At 39.1% G+C, this 11,560-nt stretch overlaps 1 protein-coding gene across 2 annotated transcripts in view; it reads left to right on the forward strand.

Annotated features, from left to right (window-relative positions):
• Window positions 1–11,320, forward strand: part of CRBN (cereblon) — a 28,185-nt gene extending 16,865 nt beyond the window's left edge. For both annotated transcript variants that reach the window (XM_079963695.1, XM_079963696.1), the window contains exons 6-11: window positions 2,429–2,491; window positions 3,870–3,954; window positions 5,761–5,876; window positions 6,515–6,579; window positions 7,223–7,354; window positions 8,272–11,320. In XM_079963695.1, the coding sequence (XP_079819821.1) occupies window positions 2,429–2,491; window positions 3,870–3,954; window positions 5,761–5,876; window positions 6,515–6,579; window positions 7,223–7,354; window positions 8,272–8,452 (642 nt within the window). In that variant the 3' untranslated portion in view covers window positions 8,453–11,320. The remainder of the gene's footprint in view (window positions 1–2,428; window positions 2,492–3,869; window positions 3,955–5,760; window positions 5,877–6,514; window positions 6,580–7,222; window positions 7,355–8,271) is intronic.
• Window positions 11,321–11,560: the final 240 nt, after the last annotated feature.

The raw sequence follows: 11,560 nt of genomic DNA on the forward strand, positions 1-11,560 counted from the left end.
TTCCCTCAGACTTAACACCATAACTTTTCCTGAACTTAATGCTCATGCATGTTCAAGCCTCAGCAAGTTCCTGGCAGTTTTGTTGCCACTCTCCATAGTAAAGTACTTCATGAGAAGTTTTGAAGTAACTATTCAGTTGGGTGCAATTCAGACTAGTGAACTGAAGGGGAAATTGCTATGAAGACTTCTGATTCTTCCTCAGAGGAAGGTGGATTCCCTCACCTCTAGGTCCAGTTACAGTTCTAGGTTTGAATTCACTGCAACAGGTGTGAGCCATTTTATTTATTTTTGGCATTTTGTGACCGCGTGGTTCTTCCATTTATCAGTAATACATCTGTTTAAACTCTCTCAAGTTCCAATTGATCTCTTTACACCTCTTATGGACACATAGTTCCTACTGCCTAGTTATTTGCCTGGCTAAGCTGCTTTCTGGAGTTTTCTATTCTGCCCTTATCTATTGCTAGCCAGGCCATTCCCAAATTTGCTTCACTCTTGGGCTCAAGCAATCACATCCTTCTTATTAAAGGAATATTTTTTATATTAATCTTCACTTCTTTGGATACCTGCTGTGATAGCCTCTTTCAATGCAGAGCACAGGTCTGTTTATCATAAATGCAATTATTCCCACAAGCACTAGTTTAACAAAACTTTTTTTTTTTTTTTTTTTAGTCTCGGAATAATCTCCCAACACCAGACTTCTTCAGTGCTTGTGTAAAGTCACTCACATTTCCTCTCTTGGTATTAATTTGCTAGCTTTGGGGAAAGGTAGAATGTGTGGTTCATCCCCTTAGCACAAAGACTCCACATCTCACCCTCAAAAGGAAACTTGCAGAAAATAGCGTTAGCTGTTTGAACCATTGCTCAGAGTAAATCTGATGTCTTTAAAAAGTCCTTAAGTGGGCGTTTATAACTATGGTCCCTAATTTTGGAGGTAACTTAAAATGACCGTTATATCTTCAAGGAATATTGTTAGCTTTCCTCTTCTCTTTTGTGATCTCTTGGATCCCTTTTACCTTTTCTTGAGGCTTAGCTCCTCTCCCCCCCAATTGCTGTGTTTCAGTTAATAACTGGAATGTATAGAGTTTTGCAGCTTCCTGATATATGCAGTGGCGTAGACACAGCTTCACTTAACCCAAGCCGTTTGTTTGAAGAGGTTTTCTGTGTGATTGCAGCAGCTTGGACCTCATAAATGCAAACGGACCAAGGTTGCTTTCACACGGATGAGAATGCCTTGCATCCCAAACTCATTTTGGCCTGCATCATTCACACAGTGGTGTGCTGTGAAAAACAAGAAATAGATGTGTGTTTATATCAGTTTGTATTCTGTTGTGGCTTTGTACGAAGCAACTCATGCAAAGGAAACATTCCATTTTTGCTTATTTCCCCCTACCTACTACCCATTTACAGTCCCTGAAAAGTTGTTCCAGAAGTGGGCATAGTTTGAATAATGGCTCAGAGGTTTGTAGAAGGTAGAACTGGGCAATATATCAATATATTGTCCAATACTGGTTTGAAGTCCTCTACTGTGATATCAGTTTCATAATTTTTGACCTGGCAATATATTGGGAATCATGATACATGTATGTGTGCTCTGCAAAAATGACAATGTGGGAACAACCGTGAAGCCAGTCTATGCCTCTACATAGCTCCATCCTTATTTCAGACATTGTACATTGTGAAGTTTAGTTGGTGGTATAGCATGATGTTGAAAACCAGGTATCACCCAGCCCTAGTAGGAGGATTGGCCAAAATAGCATGTCCCACCTTGCCTCACTTTTTTTTTTAAAAAAAATAATAATCACATTTTGATATACCCATAGATTTTACTTTATTAGTTTAATCTGTAATTAATGGTGATGATGATGCCTTTAAAGAGTGAGAGTTGTGCAGGAACTTTCAGGGCTAAAAAAAACCTTCAGTGGTAAGAGGAGTAGAGGTTAACTTCAGGAACATTTTAACCCTGTTTTTACTTATGTGAGGGTACACTTTGGAACCATTGAATTGCTAGGCAGCACGATCCGCAAAGCAGTTGCAGTAGGCTATTTGGATTTTAAGTGATGTTTGCGCTATTGGGGTTGGTGTGAATAAAATAAACTTAAACTGCAATATTTGGAATTATCGCAGTAGAAATATCAACCTGATGTCTCTGAATAAAAACAGTATTGGATACTATGTTTAAAGATATAAATAATGGGGATCAAGCACATTTCTATCTAATCACCAGGGTTTTCTGAGGTTCACAAGGTGTGTTTTGTACCTTGATTGTAACATAGTGAAACAAATAATTATGCTAATAGAGCATGCATTGGGGAGGGGAGATTTGCTTGATGAAATATTTATAGAAGTGTTCTCTTTCCTCTAGTAACTGAAGAATGTCATTTATTACTTAGCAGTAAGGGTAAATATCTATATCTCTTTTGTCTTGCAGCGCAAATTCCACTGTGCTAGTCTGACTTCCTGGCCGTCTTGGTTGTATTCCTTATATGATGCTGTAAGTATTAATAAGGTCTTGCTCTTGGTTTTATCTCTCAATCTGGCATGTTCTTTTTGCCTCCGAGAGAACAAACCTATGTTTTAAAATGGTGGCTAACCAGTGAAATGTTACTATGTATTAGATATCTGACCTTCTGTCAGATATTGACAAGGAAACACAAGTTGCTGTCTCAGCAATATCGCTGCCCCCACGGCCTATACCTAAACAGCATTGACAGGTTCAACCACCTCTCGACCAGCATGCAGTCGACTTGGTCGAGACTAACAAGAGTGGGAACCTTCAGACTGTACAAGTTCTGCAAGGGATATATATAGTCTGCCAGTACCTACTGGAATCCACCCTGCAATCAGGGATGACAAAGTGGCAGGAGCCAGGAGTTTGGTGAAGAAGAAACTGGATCATAGGCTAATTCAGCAGCAGGATTACATGGTTTTATTATGCCCTACATCTGCCATCCAACACACCTTCACCAAGGGGTGCCTGAGACTATCAACTGATAAGATTGATGATTGCTAATTGACTCCTTTCCATGAGTGGAAACCCCATGGTGAAATCACTGGATACCACTCATAACGTTTTAATATGTCACAGTTCCCTCAACCCTTACAGAGAGCTAATTGGTTGGCATACATATATTTAGAACAAGAAAGGTGTACTATGTGCCCATCTTGCCCATGGATAAAACAGTATGATTCAGGGGGTCACCAAGCTTTTTGAAGTAGTGGGGACATTTTGAATTTTGAAAGAGGGCTGGGGGTGCCAAGCACAAAATGGCTGCCACAGAGAGGCATGGCAATAACGCAGAATTAATGAGACAACCATGCCTGAAAACCTTATTGTTACCATGGGAATTCAGCTATGTCCTGCTTGTCCTGATTGTGGAGAAAACACACACACACCCAGAGAAAGAGAGAGAGAGAGAGAGAGAGAGAGAGAGAGAGAAAGAAAGAGAAAGAGAGAGAGATATGCAGTTGCTATCTAACAACAGGAAGCATTCCTTGGTACCATGAAAAATACACAAGGTAGCCATACAACTCTTATTCCATAGAAGCAGGTACCTGCACATTTTGCCCCATAACTTTATTTCTAGGAGGCCTAAATATTTTTTGGAAATGAAAGCTCAGAGATTTGGGCACCACTGTAAGACTTCAACTGTGCCATGGCTTAACACCAAGCTGAAATTCATACAAGTGTGAATTAGACATTGATACGTGTATGGATTTCAGCTTGGTGTTAAGAAGCTGCACCTTTTTTAATGAAACTTTACTGCAAAAGAGACAGCCAGATATACTTTCTCTACTTTATTCTTCATTCTTATTTTTTTTAAAGAAAAAGGAGTTTGTATGTTTAAATTAGGTTTTTCTTCCAACACAAGGAAACCTTGATGGAAAGAGTCAAGCAGCAGCTGCACGAGTGGGATGAAAATCTTAAAGATGAATCGCTTCCATCAAATCCAATAGGTACTCTTAATAAATAACTTTTCCTTGAAAGTTGTGCTTGTTTGCTTCTCTCTGCACTTTAACTGATATATTACATAAGTTAGAAGAAAAAGTTGCATTTGCCTAGCAAAGTAGGCTCTGATCAATGAAAGTTCATTAAGACACTACACATTTTCCAGTTCTCCATGGTGTAGGTAATTGGCCATGAATAGTGTGTATACAAGACAATAAGATTTAATTCACATCCCAGTTTAGCATTTAAAAACAACAACCTGATTTCAGTTCACAGTTATTCAGACAATGCCTAATTTGGAAAGTTTAAAGTTTAAAACTTTATGCAGGATTTTTTTTTTAAATCTAACTTTTCTCTGTTTGACAGACTTGGATATAGTTTGTGGGCATAATGGCCCTTCCTGGATGTTTACACACACACAGAGAGAGAGAGAGAGAGAGCATTTCAGAAAGCATTTACTTATCCTAGCCAATTGTTTTGTGGGAAATTTGCCTAAAAAGAGAATACAACAGAGAGGTATCTCTAGCTAAGAACCCTGCCAAATTTTGGAAAGATGTATAGATGTATAGTGGGTTCTTGGCAGTAGACACCGTTTTAGAGTTGATTTTGTGGGGAGAACTTCCCTTCCTGTGGTTTGGTGGGCAGCAATTTTATTTTGAAAATGGCATGCATAACAGGTGCTCCTAAAAAAGTCACCTGCTAATTTTCAAATGGAGAGATTAGGAAGTTATTATGAATAGTGAGGGGAACATCTTCAAACCCATTTTCTGCTCAGTTGACACTGGCATAGCAGAAAACCATAGAAAGTAAGTGCAAAGCTAGTTTGAGAGATGTGAATGTGTGGTCATGTGGCATAGCAGCAGCAGGACTTGAATGTCCAGCATTGTCCAAGCAGGGACTGCTAGGAGGGCTACTAAAAGAGAATGGAATAGGCGCTAACTAATTTCTTCCCGATTAGAGGCTAGACGGTTCCAAAAAACAAACAAAAATACCCCTCCCTTCTCTCTCTCCACCCTGACATTTTCCTTATCTGGCTAGCTTTGGGAGAAAGATTTCACTTTTGACAAGCACATTGTTTCCAGTATTTAATTTACGAATCTCAATGCATAAAAGGCTTTGGAGATCCCTGCTTTATTTCAGAGTGCTTTGGCGAGATCCTACTTTGGTTCAGACAAATCGCAAATCTTTGGCTCAAGGTTCAGGACTTGTCTGGATCTAACGCACACCCCTGTTCCCTCTGTACCTTTTAGAGTTGTCCACTTTAAATAGCACATAAGTCTGCTTACTTCCCAACATTGCAGATTTTCGGTGTGAAAGCCACAAAAAATGGCTTCTATGTGGTCATTGTTGAGTAATAGACAATATAGATTGCTACTATCACATGTAACCCCAGCACCACATCAGGCATCAAACAGAAACTTCCATTACTATACAAGTGAGCGGCTCATATTTATAAGAAAATGGATTAACTATGTGGTTTAACATTGCCTTTGCTCTTTGCCTTGCTTTACAGTTTGCATAATGCAGCCTGAGAGAGTTGCATCGAAAAAGCAATATTGTAACCTTTTTGATTTTTTTTCTTTCTAATGCTATATGTAGTGCATTTTTTAAAGATCATGGTCCGTATGCATCTGCTAAAAAGCATGTGGCAGAAATTGCCACTTCGTTTATTCCAGTTGAGCTGATGCCAAAAAAGATTGCTGTTAGATTGTGATTGATTCCTTGTAATAGTTATGCACTGATTAACTGGAAATTATAATATGCTGTGTGTCTGATTGACCTTCTTTTAAATATATGAAATTGAATTTCTTCAGATTTTTCATACAGAGTTGCTGCTTGTCTGCCCATTGATGATGCACTGCGAATTCAGCTGCTTAAAATTGGTAGTGCTGTTCAGCGATTACGATGTGAACTAGATATAATGAACAAAGTAAGTGTACTGAACTCCTTACAAGGTCTTGAAATTGTTCTCTTGCTTACCTGGGAGCAAGTTCCCAGTTAAGACTTTTGAGTAGACACAAGGCTATCAATAGCTACCAGTTACGATGGCTATAGGCTGCCTGCCAGATCGGATACAGCATGCTCCTGACTATAGACACTTGGACGCAACAATGGTTGAGTGCTATTGCACTCATGCCCTGCTTTTGAACTTCTCGTTGTCATCTGGTTTGCCGCTTGTGGAAAATGGGATGTTGAATGATGATGACCAGAGGGACAGTCATGGATAGGGACATTGGTGGCTCTGCTCCATCACTGGGTCTAGTGTGTTTCCAATTTTGCAAGTCTTAGGTCTTTACAACTTTCAATAAGGTTGTTGTCAACTTCATTACATTTAATGTGTCAGTCTCTTCATTGCCGCCACAGAAAAAGAGTTTCAGGAAGCAGTTATGAAAACTTCTTAAAGGGAAAATAAGGTTCCAAGTGGTCTCCTTTTTAAGAAAGGTTACTGGATTAAATCTGCTTTGCTTGCAATTTAAAGTATTTAAACAAAATGTTTTGTGGATCTTCCGTTCTGTTAGTTAAATAGTGTTAGTTTCCCCATTTATGTTTGCTTTTTTGCTTTTGTAGTGTACGTCTCTCTGCTGTAAGCATTGTCAAGACACAGAAATAACTACTAAAAATGAAATATTCAGGTGAGTTTGCAAAGGGCTTACACTGTAGAAATTGCCTTGAAATAAATACCCTCTTAGCTTCTAAACTGCATCTAAGTGGATCTCACTGATACATGTGAAAACCACTGAGAGTGCTCATGTTCTCTTATAGAAAAATTTTATTCTGCTGCTGAGAAATTTTCACAGAAACATGTTAAGGCAATAAACCAATTATGTGGTTGTTGGCCAGATTGCTGAAGCAGGTAACAAAATGTTTTGGGGCAGAGTGTTTCTTGAAATGCCATCCCTTGACCTCAGATAGTCTTGGCTGGTCTCCCCCTTACTATCCCTCTTTCTATGTATTTTTATATTATTATTATACCTATATACTACTGTATCATAAGAATATATTACAGCTGTTTACAATATAAAAACATAAAACCAAATAACAGCATAATAAAAAGGTAACAAATTAAAACAAAAAACATTAAAAAGATAGACCAATTTATTTATTAAAACAAATTATAGCATTCAACTACAATTCCATGTTTCTATGATCTCCCCCCTCCCCCATGATGAATATTAATGTTATTTCAAAACAGTAATATTCCCCATGTCTAATTTCTCACCAGCCACCAGTATCTTGAGTTTTCGAAGTTGACTTTTAAAAATTTGTTTCTTGCAGTTTATCTCTTGGTGGGCCTATGGCTGCATATGTGAATCCTCATGGATTTGTGCACGAGACGCTTACTGTGTACAAAGCTTGCAACTTGAATCTGACTGGCAGGTCTTCCACAGAGCACAGCTGGTTTCCTGGGTAATAAAATGCCTCTCATTAACGCTAGTAGGTTTGGGTATTAATATGCTGTTTGAATGCTTTTGCTTTTTACTGTATTGGTGTATACCTCATACATAGCGTATACCCCAAGAACTAGTAAAATAAGAATACCTGGGAGGTGCCAAAAAAACCAAGCCCCCAGAATATTGAGCGTTGGGCAGACTGGCAAGACACCTTATTCAGATGTGCAATATATTTCTTCCTTATCCATCACAAAGTTCCTTGTGGCTCAAGCATTTCTTTTAATTTGTACTCACCATTCCTGCATGCAGATAATGATTTTTTTAACAACTTCAGGGCATAGAAAACAGATATTCCTGCTGCTGTTCTGGTTCAAATGCAAACTGGATTATTGCTTGTTTGGAAATACTCTCATAAGCATTACCCGTCAGGGAAAGGTTTCTAGCCTAAACATCTGAATAACCTCTAAGCAAATTTGTTAACTGATATTCTAGAAGCCACCCCTATAATTTTAGTTCATGCCCTTAAATTGGTTGGATTCTGCCTGGAACATGTGCAAATGATTCCTCTTGCTGAAGTACTATACAGTCATACCTTGGTTTTCGAACAGCTTGCTTCTTGAATGTCTCGGCTTCCTAACGCTGCAAACCCGGAAGTGACTGTACTGGTTTGTGAATTTATTTTTGGAAGCCAAATGTCTGGCGGGGCTTCCGCAGCTTCCAATTAGCTGCAGGCTGCATTCAGAAAGCGTGCTTTGGTTTTCGAATGTTTTGAAAGTCGGATGGACTTCCAGAACGGGTTCCATTTGACTTCCAAGGTACGACTATGGTGGCTTTGCTACTCTGAGCTCCAAGTGACAGTAAGGGCTATTGCAAGTAGTGATTTATGAGATATATCCTGCTCAAAAAGGCTAATACAATGCTGTCCACTCCTAGGTATGCATGGACTATAGCCGAGTGCAGAATCTGCGGAAGCCACATAGGCTGGAAGTTTACTTCAACAAAGAAGGATATGTCACCTCAAAAGTTCTGGGGATTAACCCGTTCTGCCCTGCTGCCAAGGATTCCAGAAACAGAGGATGAATCCGGTAAAAGATCACTGTTGCTTTGCCTGTGATCAGATAACCTTACCTTGGATGAATTAGCAGTCAGTGTCTTCATTAAAAAAAAAAAAATCTGCAAAGTGCTGCATCTTATGTCTGATTATCTAAAAGGATCTGTACACCTGAGCTTTGTGCAGATAAAAGTACTGTTGCTTCCAAAGGCCCTGAAAAAATGACATTTTAAGATTTAGACTTCTGGAGGAAGAAGTACCAAATGTGCAACGGAGATGAGAAAAAAAGCAGCCCCCCCCCGATTCTTTCATAAACACTGAAACAGACAGCTCAGACTTAAATTTGCCCTGTAATAATGCAAGAAGACTCATACTATCGGTGGGAAGATAAAACTGTGGAGGAGGAATGAAGACTAAGTGTAACTCAACTTGTGGATAATGAAACAGGTATAAGGTTTTGCCCACTGTTATATTTGCCTGTAGAATGTTGTAAATTTATAAGAAGCCCTGTTGTTTTTTAACTGTGTGAAATAAGCTTACAGGTATTAGTGTTTGCTTGAATAAGCCTTAAAAGAGGACAAGGCCTAAACCTCCTATAGGGGTTCATGTGACGACAGTAGGTCCCTCGTCACAAAGTGGTTGCTGGCAGGAGCCTGCTGCTGAAAGGACTATTATATGCAATTCCTTTGTTAAAAAAAAATATCCCTATAGAATTGTTTTCTTGTATCACCTTTAGCTGATTTTGCTCCATTTGGCATGTTCTGACTGATTTTTTTTTTTTTTAACGAAAACATAAGTTATTCATGAAAATGTTTAGGACTGCGATAAAGTGTAATTTTCTTTGTTAATATCTTCCGTCTACCATATTGCGATTGTGTATCTTTTTTACATGTCTAAGATTCTGTGGGGTCCTTGACAGTGCCGTTTCTTTTGGCATTGGTAAGTTGCAGCTGTCTGTCAAAAGTTTGAAAGGGTGTCATTCAGTTATAACTTGCTTTTTAGAACAGGAACTAACGCTTCCCATTTGAGCAAGTTGGTTTTTAGGAGACATGTATGGGTTATTGAAATGGGGGCTAAAAACAGCAAAAATGTGTGTTTTTGCCTTGTTTTCTTAGAATGCACTTTGGCAAGGAAAGTCTGCAGATGGCAGACTGATTTTACATATATTGGTATTCCCCACCCCTGCCCCAAGACCATTTTTGTCACTGCACTTCTTCGGAATATATTGTTAGAGATCTCGTTAAGGGTGGCTAGGTATCTTGTTGAAGTAACAGCATTGCTGATTTTATAGGAACCAATGTATTTATCTGTGGAGGGAGATAACGGCTTTAAAAAAAGCAAGCCCCCAAGTTTAGTGATCCTGCCATGGCTTCCGTCACTCCGCTGCTGAAAGCTTATTTTGCTGGCAATAAACGGCATTAGACACAGAAAGGGTGTTAGGAACTCAGTGTGCTTGATAGATAGGAACAAGCAACTCTGTAATTCAGGGTTGCTTCCTTGAAGTCTTCTACCTCTGTAGTACTATGTTTGTTTTTTTATTTCTCATTCCGGTCACAACTGAACAATCACCTTTATTTTGTGCTGCAGCACTGTCTCTCTGCTGAGCTGTGAAAAGCAATAGTAGCTAAAACCTCATTTTGGACAGAGTGAGATGTAGGTCGTTGTGTTAAGAGAGAGCATTTTAGCTTTTTATTTTCTCCAAAAGGAGCTAGTATAGGATTGCAATATTAAAACATTAATGTGAAAGCACAGATTGTGATGACTGGCCTGTACTAAAACGAGTCAGGATACTAGAGAGCTTTCTCCTAAGTGGGAAAAATGTTGGAGCCTCTGCTTTTTGTTTTTAAAGAGGCTGGAGTTTTCATTGCCATCAGTGGGATTTGTGGGTGGCAAGAATTTTGAAGGGGGAAAAAAGCCTCTGTTTTGAATGGTGGTGGGACATGACCATTTGCGAAGCTGGCATGTGGGTAAGGGGGGAGGGTGGATTTTGAACCTTTGCTAACAATAGTGTGATGCTAATATGACTTCTACATGTTAAAATCTCATCCTTCCATCTCTTATGTGATGAATGCTCACTGTAGCTGGTGCGCCATTGCAAGACCTCTCTCTACATGCTGCTACCATCTCTTCACCTCCTAAGCATGATGAGATCAAGAGCAGGTCTGAGGTTCCAACACTTCTCTTATCCACCATTGTAGGAGGGGAGAACGTTTCCTCCTCCTCCTCCTCCTCCTTCTCCTCCTCCTCCTTCTTCTTCCTCTTCCTCTTCCTCCTCCTCCTCCTCCTCCTCCTCCTCCTCCTCTTCGAACATATCACTTTTACTACCTCTTCCCCACCATCACCCCCACCATACTATAGAACAAACTTTTCTATCTCACACAGTGTCATAGGATCAGGGAGGTCCCACGTTTTCAGTGAACCAATACTTTTGTTAAATTGCACAGAATTAACTATGCTTATGTGCAAGCCAGCTTCCAATAAACAGAGGTTGTGTAACAGCAGTGTTTGATGAATTGATGTCAATATATTTTACTGGCTTTGTTATGCAGTTGCCGCAGAAGAAGACAGAGTAGTTACACAAGACATCAGCAAGCTTAAAATTTGCCTATTTGGTGGAAATGTGTGTAAACACAGGGGGGAGTTGGTTTTTTTTATAAAAGGGGAAAGCATTATAGTGAGATCAACGAGAAATAAATACTCCACTAATTTCATTTAATGTTGACTTGTTTCTGCCTTCTGCCCCAGTCTGTGTAATGGGTTTGATATTATCAAGCTCATCACATTTTCTAGCTTATAAACTAGTGTGATTTCAAGTAACTGCTAAAACCGTATATTCTGGTGTTGTGCAACTGGATGTTGTACCCTCAATGAAGAATTCTTTATGTAGATTATATGCTTTCTGGTTCCAGTATAAAACCAAAAATGCTTCTCTGTGTTGGCTTGGTTTTTCCTGTGCTTGTATATTGTGGGTTTTACGTCAAACTGGAGAAAATGAAAACTCTCAGGGTGTTAAAGTCTATTATATCTTCATGTTGAAACAGATTATAAAAATGTCAGAATAAGTATTTCCATCTGAGCACTAAATATTAGATAATTGCATTTATCAAAAACATCCCTGCTGTGCAAACTTATACATGTCTACTCAGAAATAAGCTCCACTGAATTCATTCC

This window comes from Podarcis cretensis, assembly GCF_951804945.1.
Source record: "Podarcis cretensis genome assembly, chromosome: 2".
Lineage (NCBI taxonomy): Eukaryota > Metazoa > Chordata > Lepidosauria > Squamata > Lacertidae > Podarcis > Podarcis cretensis.